We start from the raw sequence: 20851 nt of genomic DNA, 5'->3' as shown, positions 1-20851 counted from the left end.
AACCATTTTCCAAAGAGCGGTATTGAGTATATTTTCTGAACTGGTTCATGATGCAGTAGAAATATACATGGATGATTTTAATCCTTATGGCTCTGACTTTTAGGAAGCTTTGTCTAACCTAGGAAAAGTTTTGAATAAGTGTATTGAGATGAACTTGTCCCTCAGTCTAGAAAATGTGAATTCTTGATGACTGAAGGGACCGTGCAAGTTCATGCAATATCTCAGCAAGGATTGCAGGTGGACCCAAATAAAATTGCCATCATCCAAAGGGCCCCACCTCCTCAAAAGGTGAGAGATGTCAGAAGTTTCCTAGGCTTAGCCATATATTACAAAATATTCATTAAAGACTTCAGCAAGATATCCTCACCTTCGTTTAGCCTCCTAGGTAAATATGTTGAGTTCATATGGTCAGAAAGTTGTCAAGAAGCCCTAGATATCTTGAAGAGCAAGCTCGTGACTGCCCCAATTCTGAGAGGCCCAAACTGGGCCCTACCATTTCACATTCACACAGATGCTTCGAAAAAAGTGATTGGAGTAGCCTTAGGAAAAGTTTATGAAAAGCTACCTTATGCCATATACTTTATACGCAAAAACTTGTCAAAGGCAGAGTTAAACTATACAGTGACCGAGAAGGAACTCCTAATTGTCGTGCACTCCTTAAACAAATTCAGACATTATATCACAGGCTAGCAAACCTTTTTTCACACTGATCATGCTTCAATTAGATATTTAATGAATAAACCATATGTGAACACTCGCATTATTAGATGGTTTCTTTTACTACAACAATTTGATTTGACAATTATTGATAAATTTGGTAAAGAGAATGTTGTTGCTGACTTTTTTCCTAGAGTGAATTTTCCTGCAGGTGAAGAAGGATTGTGGATGACCAAATCCCAGATGAACACCTATTTTATATGTCATTACTATCTCCATGGTTCGCTGATATAGAAAACTACTTAGTTTCAGCACAGTTCCCACCACACCTGTCCTCAAAAGAGAAAAGCAGGATAGTAAGGAAAAGCGCCCCTTTCACCTGGATTGGGGGCAATCTCTTCAAACTTGGCCCAAATCAGATCTTGAGAAGATGTGTTAGGGAGGAGGAGGTCTTTGAGATCCTCCTGATCTGTCATGACGAGCCATGTGGAGGTAATTTTGCAGCAAAAAGAACTACCTTCAAGATATTGCAAGCAGGCTACTACTGGCCCACTCTTCATCAGGATGTGAGGAGATATACAAGCCAATGTCATTGGTGTCATAGGATGGGGAAACCTACTCCAAAGGATGATATGCACATGTAACCTCAAGTGAACTTTGAGCTATTTGAGAAGTGGGGCATGGACTTTGTGGGGCCTATCAACCCTCCTTCAAAGTAGAAAGAATACATCATTTTGTGCACCGACTACCTGACAAAGTGGGCAGAGACAAATGCAGTCAAAGCAACAACAAACGAAAAATTAGCTGATTTTTTGAGAGAAAACATATTATACAAGTTCAGGTATCCAAGAGTTGGTCACAGACCAAGGTAGTCAGTTCACTTCCATCTTGATTGAAGACCTGCTTACACTTCATAAGATCAAGCACAGGACTTCCACCCCTTACCATCCACAAGCCAATGGGCAAGTAGAGGTCACTAACAGAGCATTGGAAGGGATCCTGACCAAAGTAGTGAGCAACAAAAGAAAAGACTGGGCTGATAGATTAGTTAAGGCCACTTGGGCCTACAACACCACATGGAAGACCACCACCGAGTTCACACCCTATGAATTGGTCTATGGGAAGAAGGCTTTGTTGTAAATAGAATTTGAGTTCAATACACTAAGGATGGTAGCTCAAATAGACCTAGACCTCAGAAATGAATAGAAGGAGAGATTACTTCAGCTCAATGGATTGGATGAATGCAAATTGCAAGCCCTTCTCCACACAGAGGTAGTTCAACTTCAGAGAAAGATATGGCATGAAAAAAATATCAAGGTGAAGCAATTCCAAGAGGGAGATTCGGCACTACTCCATGATTCAAGATACAAATATTTCAAAGGCAAGTTGAGGACCAAATGGCTAGGACCCTAAACTATAGAGAAATGCAATGAAAATGGTTCAGTTCTGATCAGAACCATTGGTGATGAAGCCATCCCCATGCTTGTAAATGGACATCAGTTGAAAGTCTACAAGAAACCCCTCTTCAAGCGAGAGTTTATTGAAGGTTTGAATAAAACATTGATGGTAGTGGAGCATGTCTTAGCTTCCACTTCACCCACTCCTTGAAAAAAAGAAAAAAGAAAAAAATAATAAGGACTCAAGTGAAAACCTCCATGAGGCGCTTGAATCCCATCACTAGGTTAAAAACCTCTTCTGAGGCAGCCTAGTGATGTAAAAAAAAAAAGAGAAAAAAGAATAAGATCCCTGGGTGAAAACCTCACTTGGAGGCACCCAGGGAAGGCAATTAGGGTGAAAACCTCTCTGAGGCGCCCTAGTTGTTTTTCAGAAAAAAAAAAAAAAAAAAAAAAAAAAAAAAAAAAAAAAAAAAAAAAAAAAAAAAAAGAGGAGAAAAGAAATGAATTTTTGTTGCATTGCAGGTTTGCAGGAGGACTACAGGAAGTAGAAGAAGGTGCCAAGGGGACCTTGACATTCACACCAGCATCCATATCACCTTCTCCACACCTTCTTCCATCATATTTGGCATTTCTTTTACCCCACTCTACCTCTTTTTCAAAAAATGTGTTTTCTACAGGAGGTTCCTGTAGGAATTACAGAGAGCCAGAAGTGGCTACAGAAGGTAGATTGAGGGACAAAGAAGCTTCATGATGGACCTATAATCCCTCCTACAATCTTCAAACCTCCTTGCCATAATTTCCAAACCTGCATCACACCCCATGCATCATTTTTCTTCGTGTCTAAGAAAAACATAGAAAAACGGTTTTTCAGTTTTTTAAAGAAAAACAAGAAAAAATAAGAGGAAAAGCACCATCAACCTCACCTGAAGCCTACCTACTACCTCTCCATATTTATCTACACCTCTGTCATCATCCTCGAAGCTCCAAGCATAGGGATAAGCCGAAGTTTCAAGGGGAGAAGCAGCTACAGGAGCTCCTATAGGAATTCCTGTTGTAGTTGATCCCATTAAAATCTAGCACTAGCAGCAAGAGAGTGAGAACATGAAGGTTGAGAAGGCACCTGAAGCTTAGATCCATTCAAAGAAGAACCTACACAATCACATAGCCACACATCATCAAGTAGACAACATGCATCAAAAGAAATAAAGGCATGCAGCAGAGAGAGCCACAACACCTCACAAAAAATACATTCGGATCATAGGTAAGTAACTAAATCACTCCTCTATTTTCATTTGTGTAATTATAAGTCATGCAAAAGCAACGAGATGGTTTAGGTTGGATGAGGGAAAGGTGTCTAGTTAACTTGGCCACCTTCATCTAGTTGACTCCACTCATTCGAAATGTCACCCACACGTGTGCACAATCACCTCTAGCATAAGATGCCAAGGACAGGTAGTGGAGGAGGTGTGAAATCCGATGCAATAATGGGATATGATTACAAGGAGGGGACATGATGGTCAAGTAGGTGGGGTACAATGGTCTGAATATGGCCAATGTATACCTTGCCAGCTCACCCCTCATCACCGAAAATATCCATAAAGGGTAATAGCTACTCCTCCCCAAACATTCTCACCACCTTTTCATTCATTCTCTCCTCGTAACTCAGCTACATCAGTCTCCTTGTGCCCCCACAGCCTCATAACCATAATCCTCCATCTATCTCTCCCATATTCCTGCTCTCGGCATCTTCTACAGGAGCACCTATAGGAATTCTATAGGAGGGACAACAAGCTTCTACAGGAGGGGCAGTGAGTCATTTTGAATGGAGAAAATTTGATTTTTTGCATGATTCTTGGTCTGAAGAGGTAGGGTTCATGCACACACCCTTTTGAATATCAATATATAAACGAAGTGGTTTCAATTTGAGGAGGAAATAAGTCTTTAGGAGAGGAGAAAATACATAAAAAAAAAAAATTCTGCTTATTTTAAAAAACACAGTCTCCTCTATTTCTCTGTTTTTCTCAAAACTCTTTGTCTCCACCTCCATATTTGGTTTTCCAAAAGAGTATAGACAATATGAAAAAACAGTTTATGAGACAAGATCCCACTAACTCCACTAGGCTCCATGCACATCCCCAAGTAGTGCACATATTCACGAGAGAAAATTGGATGAACTTTATTGAGAAATTACGAGTGTTCGATGAGCAGATTGCCCAAGAGTTTTCTCTCTCTCTGGTACCCCACATAAGAACTCATGCCACTATCACCTTTAGAGGTCTTTCCATGGAGATAACCCTTGAATTTATTAGTAGGGTCACTACCCTTCCTCTTGGGCTACCTTGGAGTAAGGATGAGAAACTAATTGGCTAGGCTGCCAAGAAAATATTTTTCAAAAACAATGAAACCCCTGTAGAAGATAAAAATGGCATTAGCAGGGCTAGCATACCATATCCCTGGGATGAGGTTATCTACCAAATAATCAAATAAATTTCCTGTGAGGGGAGGTACAACATTGTCTATGGTTATCACTTTAGAATCCTCCATGAAATAAGGTATGGCATGGACACTCCAGCACCTCAGAAGCTAAGTATCCCCTACTTCCTCCTACAGTCCCTCATTGACTCCAACACCAAGGTGCAAGCAATAAATTCAGAGCAACTAGCTCACTATGGCTTAATCAAAATCCTAGTAGAGGAAGCCCTCCATACCTTTACACTCCCTATAGCATGGGAAGTTTTCCGAAGCATGACCGCTGAGGATGACATAAAGGCCTTAACCTATGATGTCAGTCCTACTGGTAGTGAGGAGGAAGAACAACGAGAAGAAGGTGAAGCCACTAGTGACATAATAGAACAAGAAAGGAAGGAGGAAGGAACAAAAATAGAGGAGGCAAAAGCTGAAGAAACAAAACAGGAAGAGATAGAAAAAGAGACAGAGAAGGAGACATAAGAAGGAGAAAAAGAGGTAGAGAAGGCAAAACAAGGAGAAGAGTCCCCTGAGACTTTGGAAAAGGAGGCAACATCAACCCTCACTGTTATCAGGAAAACTAGTGTCTATGCAAAGCTGCTAGTCCCACTAAGGCTGGTAGCTACCTTAGAAACAAACAAACTAAAAACTACTTTTGTTTTCCTTTATGAGAAATAGATGAGAGAAGAATAAGGAGACCAATTTCTGTCTTGCACTTGGTTCCTTGCTCGTTTCCTCTCTCTTCTAATAGGTCTTTGCCACTTGCTTCCTTGTCTAACCAGCTTCAAAGAGTACCTGTAGAATAAAAGCAACATAACACTATCCAAGAACATAGATCTATTATCATAAACAATATAGGACCAGATGTATATTGACCACACAAATTCATAAATCATCAATCATACAAGAATGTGGAGGAAATCTTGAATAGCTTTATTGATAATCAAGAAAGAGAAAAGAGGATTACAACCAATTGTTCTGACCCAACATCATCCTCTTAGCAAGAAAGCCCTTCTTCATCTCATGAAAAGCTTAGATCACCCAACACTATGATATTGCACCAAGAAACCAGCAGCACTTCCTTACAAGATACAAAATTCCAGCCTCTGGATCTCTGGGATGAGGGATCCATATATAGATGTTTGTAAAGGGAATGAGTTAGCTTTTGAGATTTGATTAGTGTCCTCTCTCTGATAGTTCTTGATTCCACTTGGAGACTGAGAGCCTCTTACTCATCCTTGGTCGAACTCAGTGAGGCAAGTGTCATTGGGGAAGATTCTGGAAGCTTCCATTTTCTGTCCACCTCGCGGAATGACACTGCCATTTGTCATTTCCCGCTCAACGCACCCTGGTAGTGCATTTAGGTGCATTGCAACGCACCTAGCTAGTGTACTTGGGTGCTATGCAACGCAGCTAGCTAGTGGAGTAGCTGAAATGATCCTGATTTGACTGATTCTGAGTAGTTTCTGGTGGAGAATTTCTGGGAGAAGCTGTAATTTGTTGACCTTGTTCCTTTAGGGGTCGGAACAACATTTTTAGGGACTTAGGATCCCTTGGTTTATGGACATTTCATGCTTATAGCTGTAAGGCACAAAAATGTCTATAACAGTTGCCCCCTAAAGTATGAGGCCGTTTATCGGGTGAAATGCTTTATTAGGAGGATCCGAAGTTCTTTCAATGCTGGGAGGAGACCTGTAATAAGATACAATACAATACATTATCTTCATACTATTTTCATGATCTAGCTAAGGCGGGCATTCCCATTCTCAGCTTTATAAATTCATTTTCATGTACGTAGGACAGACAATCGTCCGATGGTAGACTGATGATTCTGATAGAGCCATCATCCTTTTGGTAGGATGATTATCTCTGCTGGAATGCTGTACATTTCAATGTCTTTATTTTCCTGAATATATATCGCAGCCCAGATGGATGAAACTAGATCCGGGGTCTTCAATCTCGTCCGATCTTCACTCTAAGTACAAGTCGATCCATGTGAGAAATGTTTTGAAGTCGAACATGGAAAGACATTGCTTGATTACCAGTCAATGATGTAAACTGTTAACAAGCACGAGAGGAATCACCGATAATGATGATGACCCTCAAGGTACTGCAGTACAATTCACGTGGTGTGAATAAAGGACTTGGCGTCGAACACCACGCAAAATCTTTTGGTCGAAGGTCATTGATGTATACTTGTCGCCGGAAGTGAGAAGCTTGCCATTGAGGCATGCAAGCTTCAAAGTACTGAAGGGGTTGTTCCTAAATCAACTTCTTGGATAATGAGCTGATGTCGACAAGAAGCGATCTGTCAAAGGAGGGCCTTAATGAATCCCACATCAATGACATGGAATGGAGCAAATGATTTTGATGGAGGTGAAAATGATCTGATGGTATATGGTTCAGGATGGTGGTCATGAAAGAATGAAGTATAATGTATGGTAGTGGATGGGACACGGGTGACTTCTCTAGATGACTTCTCTTGAACATGTCGGCGACACTTATGTGATGGATTGGTAGCATTTACCCCAAATGTGGATGGTATGGCGTGACCATGGTGATGTGACCGGTGAATGAAACAACCCAACCTGACTCAGGCACGAAGTGGAAGTGTCATGTTCAAGAGCGACTTGCTACCAATAAAGATTCTTTGAGTTTTCTTCCCAATTTTTCCCCAGTCATTTCTGACCAGTGCCTCTTTATTTTTTTCAAGTTTGAGGAGGATAACATATTCTTGTTCTATAGTTTTCCCTTCGGGCAAACCCATCGCTATGTTTTAACAAGCCTAGCGATAGTGAAACTCGTTCTCGTCTAAAGACAAGTTTGTCGCTATTAATCTTTTTAACAAGTTTAACGACAAAGATAACTCAGTCCTTTTCATTTTTAGAGAGTTTGAAAAGGTATGTAAAGGTAACTCCAAAATTCCTTTTTCGTCATCTAATCCCTTAAGTCTGAAAAAGTATAAAACAATATAGAAGGGATGAATTTTCGATAGTTTTAATGAGCTGAACAAAACAAGCGCTCGATCTTTTTGTGCAATAATCCCTCAGGTCCAAAAAGATTAAAATCTAGAGGAGGGATAGCTCTTTCGGTCACTTTAACGAGCTGGAAGGCCAAAACTCGACAATCTTTTCATATTTTACAAGTCAGTTGAAAAGAGCTTAAAGAAGACTCGTCATTTGAGGAACGAGTGATAAAATGGGTAGCAGTTGATTCCAGGTAAGGTTTGGAATTTTCCAATCATGGCAGCGTCACAAGGATGGCTAGTGAAATCACTCTTCGCAGCTGTTCCTCAAAATGGGTAAACAATCAAATGGAGGTGAATGACCGGCCAATGAAAAAGTGGAGGTGCCGGTGCAAACACGACCAAGGCTTTAATGGCTGAAATGCTACATTCACGGTGGTTATTTACCGGGGAATAGTTCATTTTTTAACGAGCTTAAATGCGGGTGGAAACATTTGCTCATGTCTTATGTTTATTTTTTAACGAGCTTGAACTATGTGCTAAAACTACTCGAGGCGGGTTTATTTTTTAACGAGCTTGAACCCTGCGGCAACACTGCTCATGATAAGTTCGCATGCCCCCATCATAATAACGCAAATCGAGGAGCATGCACCCCAAGCTTCATTGCATTCAACTCGGTGGTTGGAATGAAGGTTTACCTTTGAGATTTGGAAAGGGGATTTGTTTCATTTTTTTAATGAGGTTGACACAGTAAAAGAATTATCCTCATGACTCCTTGTTTCATTTTTTAACGAGGTCGACACGAGATAAGAACCGTCCTCGGAATCCAAATCCATTAGATATAGAAGATTTCATATTCCACTGTGGCCATTTCTGCCAGATTACTCGGAGGAGGTAGGGCAAAAGTACCCATTAAGGCAGGGTCTTTTAGGAGATCTACTCTGATATTTTGGAGCAAATGATTGCTTCCATGGATCATTGGAATGCTTCCCGTAACTTGTGAACTGTTGGGGAGAAATGTTTGTTGGTCGACAATTATAATTCCTCCTTGGAAGGGAAATGCAATCTTCCTGAAGTAGGTCGACACAACTGCGGCCATGGCATATATCCAGGGCCTACCCAGTAGGATGTTGTAATCAAGGTTTCCTTCGATTACTTCAACATCAATTTCTACTGTTTTACCCCCCAGTTCAGCCTGCAAGTTACTTATAATCCCGTATGGAGTGTATGATCGTCCATCAAATTCTTTTAACATTGTTGATGATCGCGACAAGGGTGGTGACCCTAAATTTTTCCAGCAACTCAACGACATAATACATGTGGATTCCCCCTCATCAATAATTGTTCGATGAACAGTTTTGTTGAGGGCTTTCACTTGAATAAGGAAAGCTAGCTGAGCTGGTAACTGAGGGTCATATCCTTTATGATCAAAGGCCACAAGATTGGAATCCATTGGGTCAATCCCACCTATTGCAGATAATAAAGCTTGCTCTTGGGAGAGGCAATTTTGCGGTACCTCAAGTGTCGACATAGTAGATGGCGATTGGGCCAGGTCCTCTATTATATTATAATTCTGTGCTATTTTTGCATGAGGATTAAATGTCGATTTGTGTACTACTCCCTTTGGAAACTTTATCATTTGTTCAGGAATGATGGGTGGCACAACTTCGGTCAAAGTTGTCGTCGAACTACTAGGTTGTTCATTAGCCTTGTTATTAGACAGCCGTGGATTCCCGTAATCTTTATTCCTTGTCAAAGCATTGTTTTGCTTCTTTGAGATAGACAACATAATCACTTGAGATCAGGAAGCATTTTGATTAGCAACCAGCTTGGTTCCCGGGTTTGGAAATGGATCAGTCAATACTGCTGAGGTTTTTGAACTCTTAAAGAGTTTCTTAACTTCAGCTTTATGTGGACAATCTCTCGTCCAATGATCCTCATCGCATATATGACACCCCGGAGGGGGTTTCCTTCGTCCAGAAGGGTTTTTAGAAGGTTTTTTAGGAGATGACTCATCCTGCTTCCTTTTTATCCCTTTCTTTTTCTTCTTGCCCCCTGGTTGCTTCAGTTGTTTGCCCTTGTCGGTCGATACGGTATTTACCTTCGAGGCAAGAAGTTCCTCATTTGCATTTTGACTAGAAATCTTACGGACCTTTTTAGATGTAGCCTTTGTCGATTTCGTGTCTGTTGCGCCAATCACGCCATCGCCGACATGAGAGTCATTGTTTGATTTAGGAGGAGGAGGAACTGAGAATTCCAGTCTAGGAGCGTCAGTTATTTTATCATAGAGCGTGCCAGACTGAGTGTAAATCAAGTCTAAATATTGCGCACGAGCGATAACTTGCTCTTATGTTGCGACCCCCCCCTTTGCCACATCTTCAGTGATGGAAGGCAGTAATGACTTGATAAACCATTCAGCCAAGAGCTGATCGGGGACGTACGTTTTTACCATCCTACGACGACGTCGCCACTTATGTATATGATCAGATATGTGAGTGGCCGTTGTTTGTTTGAAGTTGGTAAGAAGTTCGGTTCCCGTTTCGTACCTTATCGGTAACTAAAAATGGGTTAAAAAGGTTGTGGCTAGGGTATTGAAGTTGTCGAATGAAGCTCTAGGTAATTCGATATACCATTTTGCTGTCAGACCAGTTAACGTCCTCTGGAAAAGGCGGAGCCTAATTGAATCATCGTTTAGGGTGTTTGATGAACACCACAGATGAAATGTCATCACATGATTTGACGGGTCTTCACCTGGATTTCCATTAAATTTAGGAATATCTGACGGAAGTTTATGTGGAATCGTTGGCCACCAAGGGGCATAAGAAATTGGATCATTTGTCAGCCAGTTTAGATCTGGTAATTCTAGAGTTGCTACAAAGGGCAACTATTGATTCAGGTTAGGCGAAGCATACCTCGGATAAGATGGAATCGCCTGAGCAGTGGGTCTTTGCATACCAGCATAATGTATTTGATGCTGGCAACTTTGACAAGGTTGATGGTCATAACCATTATAATATGGTTGTTGATAATCGCTTTGGAAATGCGGTTGCCCATTGCTTACAAAGACTTGCTACTCAGGTCCTTGATATGATTGCTGGAATGGCAGTTGTTGAGATTGAACCAACTTTGGTTGTTGGACCATTTGCTGTTGTCCAATACTTGATGATTGAACAAGATGAGGAGTCATAGTACTTGTTTGAGCCTGAGTCGCTCCAGATAAGGAGGCAATAACCTGAGGTTGTGATTGAGTCGTTGAGACAAGAGGCTGTTGTATCGCAACCTGAGAAACTTGGGGTTGACATACAACAGGTAGCGCTTGTACTTGCGACGCAGTCACCATAGCAGGTATAGTGGGAATATTCGACACAGGGTGGACTGGTTGTATTGAATATACAACCCTTGGTTGCTGAGGCAGTATTGGTACCCAACTGCTGGATGTAATTCCAGTTTGACCTGAACTTTGTTGTAAACTCCCATATGGTTGTTCTCCGGGAGGGAATAATGAAAAAGCATACTGCCCTCCATATGGTGGCAATCTAGTACTTAAAGGGTAGATTGGCCTTTGAAGACACGTTGGATCAATTTTTTGAGTTTCAACATAAGAAATACCAGATGATAATCCAGATGAAGAAATAGGAACTAACCATGTCGTCGAAACAGTCCCTGATTGGACTCCGGCTTGTTGTTGATAACTTGCCGGGACAGATGGTATACCATCGAACATCATTGGAGTAGCAGTAGGAGGCTCTGCCGCTGCTGTGTCGGATGACACAGTCCTAGATGTCAACGGTTGTTCAGACATATCTAGTCTATCCAAAAGATTTCCTAGCGATTCTACAAGAACTTGCGATGAAGGGAGACTAACTTCCAAGACCAACGAGGGAACAGTGATGTTATTCTGATTAAAATAAATTTTTAGACGCTTTGACACAACTTGTTTTTTCAGTTTTTAAGAGTCGAGAAAAAAAAAGATGACTCTAGTCTCCTTCAATTTTTAATGAGCCTGAAGTGACAAGTGCTCAGATGGACCTTTTCTGTTAAGGAGTCTGAAAAGGAATGAAAGGGACTGCTCTGGAGATCTAGGTAGAGGGAGTACCAAACCAATCGCAAAACTGCAGAATACTTTTTACGGTATGGCAGTCAATCTTCCCGAATGTTGTGTTCGGTGCATTGCGATCAGTAGGGCGGCCGACACGGCTTCCTATGGATAAAAGGTTTTAAGCCTATAGGGGTCTCCCAATATATACTCGACGGTACGTGGGAGCACAAGTCCGTACTGGCACTTATCGTCTCAAAGTGGAGGAATCACCCAACCATCAGTGAGGACAATAGTTACCAGGCTTTACGACGCCGGAATACGTCTCTAGCCTAGACCTCTAAATGTTGTGTGTTAAGTTCCAAAGCGTTGTTAGATTCATTGAATTTATTTTAAGTTGATCTTTCTTATGAAGTTTTCCTTTTGGGTTCACCATGAGATGTAGATGTAATTCCTAAAATGCAATCTAAAGATGATAAGCAAACTTTTATCTCTTTTCAGCAATGAAAATCCTAGCTACAAGGGGAAAAGAAAGACACAATCTTTTCACAAAGAGCAAAGAGCACACTGTAAATGCACTTTCCTAAATCAAGCCAAACAGACTGTCAATATGCAAATGCACATGTGCATGTATTTGTTTTTCACTTTCTTAATATTGATGCCTAAAAAGAAAGTTGATGTACAAATCTGAATTTGCTTTCAAGTGACAAACACAAACAAGTTTCTTTTCGAAATCAAAAGGTAGAGATGATTACGACACTTTATGATTTTGAAATAAATACTCGTTTCGACACTAGAAAGTCACAAATTCAAACCAAAGGAAAAAGTAAAAGCATAATCGACTGTCAACAGCAAATAAACTTTCTCCTATGATCGAAATCGACACTTGCGACAGATCTAAATCAAAGGACAACAGTATGACTATTCTACTCTTGCAATGGAAAACTGTAAATGACGCCACAAACACACAAAAACATCTACAATATTTTTGTACAAAGGAGGTAGAATTACAGCAAAGAAAAGGGGTTTTTAAACAGACACATACACTGATCACAGGATGCAAAAATCAGAGACAAAACTGAAAAAAAAAAAAATGAAGCAAAGAACCTCAGCTGCACAAGGCTAGGCTGATTAGCACACCTATTACACAGAGAAACTGCATTGCAGTGCAGGTAGCCCTCTCGGGAACTGTGTTGAAATGCAGAACCTCTTCACAGAGCCTGCGCTGGGGCAGAAACGAGAATTCTATCCGGGTTCTGGGTCATGGTTTGCAGTTTAATCTATGGTTTTTGGCCGAGTAAAAGCAATCAGTAATGCACAATCAGAGGGTAGATTTAAAGGAGGTCTAAGAGCTATCACAAAGGGCAATCAGATCATTTGTGATTCAGCTATTCAGATCGTAAACAGATCCAATGAATGGATTGAAGTAGCACATGTCTACTTTGCATTTGTTAATGGCAAATGCAGTTCGATTGCTACTTCTAAGTTTATAAAACAAACAACAAGAGAAACACAAACAAACTAATTAGACACGTTCCCCAGTGGATTCGCCATTTTGTTAACGAGAAAAGTGTCTATTCAGAACGACCCTATCCCACTAAGGTGTGACAGTGACCTTAGAAACAAACAGAGAAAACTACTTTCGTATTCTTCTTTATGAACTATAAACGAAGAGGAATATGATGAACCAACCTGTGTCTTGCGCTAGTCCTTTGATCCAATCTCTCTCCTCTTTGACAGCTTCCAGCTACCTACTCCCTTACTTGCCCAGCTTCACCAAGTTCCTGTAAGATCACAGAAGAAGAAAACTACACAAAGACATGGACTTATATTCATAAATAGCTTAGGATCAGATTTAAGCTAAACATACAAATGTAACAAACATTAATGATACACAAGCATGTAGGAGAAACTCAAATAGTTTTATTGATGAAGGTCCAGGAGGAGTTACAACCGATGATTCCTGATCCAGCATCAACCTCCCAGCAAAGGAATCCCCTCTTCACCTCCAACAAAGCATAAATCACCCAATACTCTGATATCTATCTCAAAACCAACAACAATTCTCTGTAATGTACAAAATTCCAGCCTCTGGATCTCTGGGATGAGGGATCCATATATAGATGTATGCAAAGAGGATGAGTCAGCTTATGATTTGACTAGTGTCTTCTCTCTGTCAGTTCTTACTTCCACTTGGAGACTGAGAGACTCTTACTCATCCTTGGTCGAACTCAGTGAGGCAAGTGTCATTGGGGAAGATTCTGGAAGCTTCCATTGTATGTCCACCTCGTGGAATGACACTGCCATTTGTCATTTCCATCTCAACGCACCCTGGTAGTGCATTTAGGTGCGTTTCAACGCACCTAGCTAGTGTACTTGGGTGCTATGCAACGCAGCTAGCTAGTGGAGCAGCTGAAATGATCCTGATTTGACTGATTCTGAGCAGTTTCTGGTGGAGAACATCTGGGAGAAGCTGTAATTTGTTGACCTTGTTCCTTTAGGGGTCGGAACAACATTTTTAGGGACTTAGGATCCCTTGGTTTATGGACATTTCATGCTTATAGCTGTAAGGCACAAAAATGTCTATAACACCCCGGATCTAGTTTCATCCATCTGGGCTATGATATATTTAGGAGAATAAAGACATCAAATGTACATCATTGCTGCACAGATAATCATCCAAAATAAGGGATGATGGCTCTACCAGAATCATCAGTCTGCACACAGACGATTGTCTGTCCTATGTACATGAAAATGAATTTATCAAATTTGAGCATGGGAATGCCCGCCTTAGCTAGATCATGAAAAATATTATGAAGATAATGTATTGTATTGTATCTTATTACAGGTCACCTTCCAATTCGAAAATCCTCGGATCCTCATTATAAAGCATTTCACCCGACATCAAAATGATTTACGACCTCATGCTTTAGGGGGGAAATGTTATAGACATATTTGGGCACTACAACCCCAATCATACATGTCCATAAACTAAGGGCTTCTAAGTCCCTAAAAGTGTTGTTTCATACCCTAAAGGAGCAAGGTCAGCTGATTACATCATCTCCCAGTAGTTCTCCATGAAAAACTACTCAGAACTGGTCAAGGCAGGACCATATAGACTACCCAGTGCTAAAGGTGCAATGCATCTCACCTACCACATGCAAAAACTGTGATGCATATTGGAAATCCCTTCTATAGGGTGCGATGAGTGAGAGCAAACAAATGGCACAAGCAGTTTGCTAGGTGGAAACCTAGAGAATCTTCTAGAAACTGCTCATTTGACACTTGCCTCTCTGAGTTCACCCATGGATGAGTAAGGGATCTAAAATCTCCATGTGGAACCAAGAAATATCAGTGAAATACACTAATCAAAATCCCAGAAGCTGATTCACTCCCCTTTAAACATCTATATATGGATCCCTCATCCAAGAGATCTAGAGGTTGGAATTTTGTAATTTGCATGGAAGTGCTGTTGGTTTCTCTTTGAAGACATTGTTGGGTGATCTTGCTTTGTATGAGGTGAAGAGGGCTTTCATGCTGGGAGGATGGAACTGGGTCAGACCAAGTGGTTGTAATTCTCTCTTCTACTACTTTTACTAATAAAGCTATTTGAGTTTTCCTCCATATTCTTGTGTATCTCTGAATATTGTGTTGATATATGCATTTGTATGGTCAATATATATCTGATCCTATATTGTTTACAGTGAAAGATCTCTATGCTTTGATGGTATTATGCTACTGTGAATCTACATGTGCTCTTTGAAGTGGGACAAGTAAGGAAGCAGTGGCGAGATTCTGTCAAAGGGGAAAGGAAACAAGCAAGGAGCTAAGCGGAAGACTGAGGTTGGTACTCTCTGCTTCTTTCTCATCTCTCTCTCGTAAAGGAAAAATAAGTGACTTTAATCTGTTTGTTTCTAAGATAGCTACCCGTCTTAGTGGGACTAGCAGCTCTAAATAGACACTAGATTTCCCGATAACAAAATGGCGACTCCGCTGGGGAGCGATTAGTTTGATTGCTTGTCTCTATTTGTTTGATTCATAAACCACAGACAGAGCCTGAAGTTAAGCCAGCTAGCCTTCGAATTGCATTTGCTATGCAAGTGCAAAGTAGATCAATGCTGCTTCAGTCAATCTCTGGGTTTTTTTATGAACTGAACAATTGACTTGCAAACATCCTAAGTGCCCTAGAGGTAGCTTGAGTAACCTCATTAGATTAGACATATACTTTGTAGTTACTGACTATCATTTTCTCAGCCTAAATCCCTGAAGTAAACTGCAAACTGTGACAAAAAACCATGTTAAAGTCTTGTACCTTAACCATCGCACCCTCTCTTTTAGGCAGACTGGATGCATCGCACCTCCCGTGTGCAGTAGGTGAGATGCATCCCTGTTTCCTTGTGTTACAGGTGTGATGATTAGGTAAGACTATTTTTTCCTCCAGATTTTGGTTTTTTCTTCAGTGCCTTCAGTTTTATTCAGGAGTTTTGCTGTCTATGATCAGTAGACCATTGTAGAAACCCCCTTCTTTTGCATCATTCAACCTCAAATATTTGTGAATTTTTTTATGTATTTTTCGCCATTCACAATTCTTATTTACAAAATAGTAGCTCAATCGAACTATTATCTTTTGATTTGAAAGTGTCGCAAGTGTCGTTTTTAGTCAAAGAAAAGAATACTTCTCTTTTTGATAGTCGATTACACTGTTACTCTTGTATTTGATCTGAATTTATAAGTATTTCAAGTGTCAAAAGCAGTTTTCAATTCAAAATCGCAAAGTGTCGTCTTGCCTTCCTCTTGTTTTTTGAAAAGAAAATCGTTAGTATTGTCTCTTTGAAAGAATAGATAATTGAGATTTGTATTTAGCATTCTTTTTGTCATTCACACATTAAGAAAGCGGAAAACAAATACATACACGTGCATTTGCATTTAGACTGCTTGTTGATTTTGATTTAGGACAGTGCATCTAGTGTGTGCTCTCTGCTCTATGTTGAAAGGATTTCATTTCTCTTTCCTTAGTAGCTAGGATTTTCATTGCAAAAAGAAGATTAAACGACTATTTATCATATTAGATTGAATTTTAGGAATTGTATATCTACATCACATGGTGAACCTAAAAGGAAAATTTCTTAAGAAAGATCAACTGTAAAATAAATTCAATGAACATAAAAATTATTTCGAACCTAACGCACAACATCTAGAAGTCTAGGCTAGAGATGTATTCTGGCATCGTAAAGCCTGGTAACTGTCACTTTGATCGTAGGTTGGGTGATTCCTCCTCTTTGAGACGACAAGTGCCAATACGGACTTGTGCTCCCATGTACCGCCGAGTATATATTGGGAGACCACAATAGGCTATATCCTTTATCCTTAGGAAGCCGTGTCTACCTCCCTATCGATCATAATGCACTAAACACATCATTCGAGAAGATTGATTGTCGTACCGTAAAAAGTATTCTGCAATTTTTTGATTGGTTTGGTAATCCCTCTGTCTAGATTTCCAGAGTAGTCTCTTTCATTCCTTTTCAAACTCCTTAAAGGAAAAGTTCCATTTGAGCACTTTTCACTTCAAGCTCATTAAAAATTGAAGGCAACTAGAGCCATCTTTAGCTTTTTCTCGACTCTTAAAAATTGAAAAACCAAGTTGTGTCAAAGCGTCTAAAATTTATTTTAATCAAAATAACTTCATTGTTCCCTCGTTGGTCTTAGGTTGAGAAAATGGAGTCCACCAACCAAGGATTTTCCCTTGGGGGAAATCCTAGTCCTTTCTCCTCTTGGGGAGATGTTGGTGCACCTCATATGGCCACATTGTCCCTTCTAGGACTGACAGTTGGCCTGCCGGTATGGCTTTTCTTGACCTCTATCATTCAAAGCACTATGATTCCTGTGTTAGACTCCATCTTGTCAGCTCGCTGCAGCCAAAATCACCAAGCTTTTGCAGCTCCTATCCTTGCAAAAGCACAAACAGAATCTACATCGAATTATCAGATTTTGAGTCATCTTAGATCAAGACTAAAAATTGTAAAGGCAAAACTGATGATTTATGGCACTCCAAATTTCAGGACTTCATAAAGGCGTTGGCTGATAGATGCTGTGATCGAGTTCAAAAATGGCTTCATTGTCTGAAAAGCTCATTGATATTGTAGAAGAATCTGATGGATTTCGTTTTGTGTTGTCCCGAGAACCAACAACTGCTAGCAAGCTGTACTTAACTAAGCGCCTTAAGGGCCTTTTTCCAGATGAAATAGCTCAGTTGGAGCATGTTGAAGTTTTCCCTCAGGCTGTTGAATTGACAAAGAATATTTCAAAGAGGATTTCATCAGATGGTGGTGGTGCACTCATCATTGATTATGGAAAAAATGGAATAGTCTCAGACAGCTTACAGGCCATAAGGAAGCACAAATTTGTTCATATTTTAGATGACCCGGGAACTGCAAACCTTAGTGCCTATGTTTATTTTTCTTATGTAAAACAAATCATGGAAGAAATGGCAGGTATAGTCTTGGTCACATCTATTTTTCCTTTATCGCAGGATGAGTATCTTGTCCTCTTGAAATTGAAGATGAGAATCCATATTCATGTTTAATAGCAAGGGACTGAAGAATGCACTTCGGAATTATTATTTGAACTTGGCAGTGGAGGTAGCAGCTTTTGGTCCAATTTCACAGTCTCAATTTCTTGGCTCGCTTGGTATTAATTTTCATCTGGAGGCATTCCTACAAAATGCAACTGACGAACAGGCAGAAGCACTTCAGGCAGGCTATTGGAAGCTATTCGGCGAAGGCCCAACTCCTTTTTGGGAAGGGAAGGACGAACTTGCACCTGTTGGTATGGGTTCTAAGTACATGGATTTGTCAATAATCAACAAGAGATTGATTGTGAGAGCAAAAGGGTCACTTAGTGATCTTTGATCCATCGCTGGGAGGGATGGGGCACCTCATACCCTTCTGTGAATTGGCTAAGTTGTTGGCCTCTCGCCATGGTTTCACTATAACCTTCATTATGACTTCAAACTTACAGCCGGTGACCTCTGCTCAGGCTGCTCACACACAGTCTATGGGTTTTCAGGATTGGGCATTCGCTTCATTGAGCTCCCTGAGGATGTGCAGATGGATTTTGAAGAAAAAAAATGCACATCCCATAGTCTCGATATTTAAGTTAGTGGACAAGTCCAGGGGCTTAGTCGAGCATACTCTCAGGACCCTTTTGAATGATTCCTCTAAACCTATAAGCGCTTTCATCACCGATCTATTCGGTATAGCCATGCTCGAGGTTAGAAGGGCGAAGCTCGTTTTCAAAATTGAAAGACTGGAGGTGTAAAGGGCGCGCTACGCACATGATCTCCCCAGCCAGTATAAAATGACAAGGGCGCTACGCGTATGGTGCACGCTACCCATACAGCGACAGAGCCAAACGAGTTGAAATTCGTGCTGCTGCAAATAGGATCATTGATAAAAAGGAAATTTCCAGTTTGAAGAATGAGTTTGATCAACTAAAGAGGGGAATTCTTGTGACACCCAGTCACGAGGAGCTTCTTACACTGAAGCAGCAGCTTAAAACTGGACAACCGAAAATGCAGTCAACGTTAGAAGAAGAAAAACAGGCAAAGGTGACCCTTATGGGTAGAATCCAAAACTGACAAAGCTAATCCTAGTGTCTACAAAGAATACAATTTCTACACATGTTTCAGATATTCCTACTCATCAACACAGGCACGCTTTTGGTGAAGAGGAGAAAATGGATGCAATACTTGAAAGTCCAGAAATGAGACCTCTCTGAATGATGATACCTCAACGTTGCCTCTGGATTTGGAAACAAATATCAGAACTGGAATTCCAAAATCTTTAAGTAAAAAGTGTTAATGACCTATTGCCTTACATTGGCTCACTTGCAGACAGTACACAATATGGAGAACTCTTCAGTGGGACTCTTCATGGAAGGAAGCCACCATCTGTGTTGTGTTTTAGATGTACAATTTCTAAGGCTTTTGCTTTGTAGCATTAAACTTATTGTTTCACCAGTCGAGTGACGGGAAAATGAATTCTCATTTTGAGAATTTTGAATATAGATATTCACCTGCTGAGCTTCGAAGTGTTCGTTGTGTTATAAAGGGGATTGCATATATTATTGTTCTTACTGAGAAAATCATATCATGGCTCATCCTGGTTTTATCTTTGGATTCATTGTTGTGCGCATCGATAGGACAATCTGCCAAATTCTTGATTCAATTGGCATAGTACTCCGCTGCAAGAAGGAGTTGGCCAATCTGAAAGATTTAATAATGGAAATCGAGCCTATTATCAGGGACATCCAACAATACCGCCTGGAATTGAATAAGAAGAAATGTTTCAATCATCAAGGCAACAGTAAGGGCGCTTCAGCTGTTAATAGTTGGCTTAAGAAATTGGATGCCTTTCTCCAAGAATCATCAACCATAGTGCGTCAGTGCACACAACCAAGTTATGACGATATTTTACGTTATAAAATGAGCAAAAGAATCACTTGCATGATTTCAAATATTACCTAGCATCTCCAGCTGGCTCACGAGTATGGCCCCAGAGGTTCATCATCTCACACCTTACGTCCAGGTCAAAGTCAAAGCCAGCATTTAAACAAAGGATATCCACCATGGAAGAAAGATAGGATCGATTGCCCATTTTGGTCTTCAGTTGCAAATTTAAAGGGTCTTCAGCTAAAGTTTCTGCCCTTTCATTTATCATCAACAAATTTTAGTAGAAGAAGGAACGTTATTCTATCTTCAGAAAAGCTGATTGATTTTTTAGTTTTATTTGTTAATAATGATAAAACAGATCCCTTGTTTTGGATCGATCTGTTTTTTCAAACATGAGAATGAGAGTTTATTTATGGTATTGTATATGATTTGTAAAGGGAGAGAGAATTCTGAGAGGTGCGTGGAGAAGAACAGAATTCCATTGTACAGTGTTTGACAGAGATTAATCGAAGAATACAGCTCTGATTTGTAAGATGCTTGTGGCGTGAAAGTTTAGCAAATGTATCTTTATTTCTGTTTCAATGTCTTTTGTAATGCTTCATAGTTCATTCATAATCGTTTCTAAATGAATACTTTTAAGTGAGAAAGGCAGAATTCAATTTATTTGCTCTGTCTTGAGGAAGTGTTCATATTTCAATGTTTTCTTCTGTTTGATAAGAATCCATCACACATGCCCTTGTCGACTTCTTAGCAGTCTTGCCATTCCGTTTAATCTAAATTTTATTGTTAAACTTCACTCCTACCTCGCCTTATGGATTAACCTGTGCCTTTGATTAAACCTCTTCTCTTGCTGTCTTTGCCCATGCAGCCCAGAAAACCCA

The 20851-nt window shown here is 40.3% G+C and overlaps 1 protein-coding gene across 1 annotated transcript; it reads left to right on the top strand.

Annotated features, from left to right (window-relative positions):
* The first annotated feature begins 17627 nt into the window (after nt 1-17627).
* On the top strand, nt 17628-18838 carry LOC149168481 (uncharacterized). Its single transcript, XM_089424892.1, has 3 exons — nt 17628-18012; nt 18155-18396; nt 18539-18838. The coding sequence occupies exons 1-3, from the start codon at nt 17628-17630 to the stop codon at nt 18836-18838; spliced, it is 927 nt and encodes a 308-aa protein (XP_089281018.1).
* The last annotated feature ends 2013 nt before the right edge of the window (nt 18839-20851 follow it).

This window comes from Pinus tabuliformis, chromosome 4_2, assembly GCF_031772625.1.
Source record: "Pinus tabuliformis cultivar Carrire ecotype Pingquan chromosome 4_2, CPIR1, whole genome shotgun sequence".
Lineage (NCBI taxonomy): Eukaryota > Viridiplantae > Streptophyta > Pinopsida > Pinales > Pinaceae > Pinus > Pinus tabuliformis.
The sequence above is the reverse complement of the archived record's forward strand: the minus strand, read 5'-3'. Positions and strand labels throughout refer to the sequence as shown.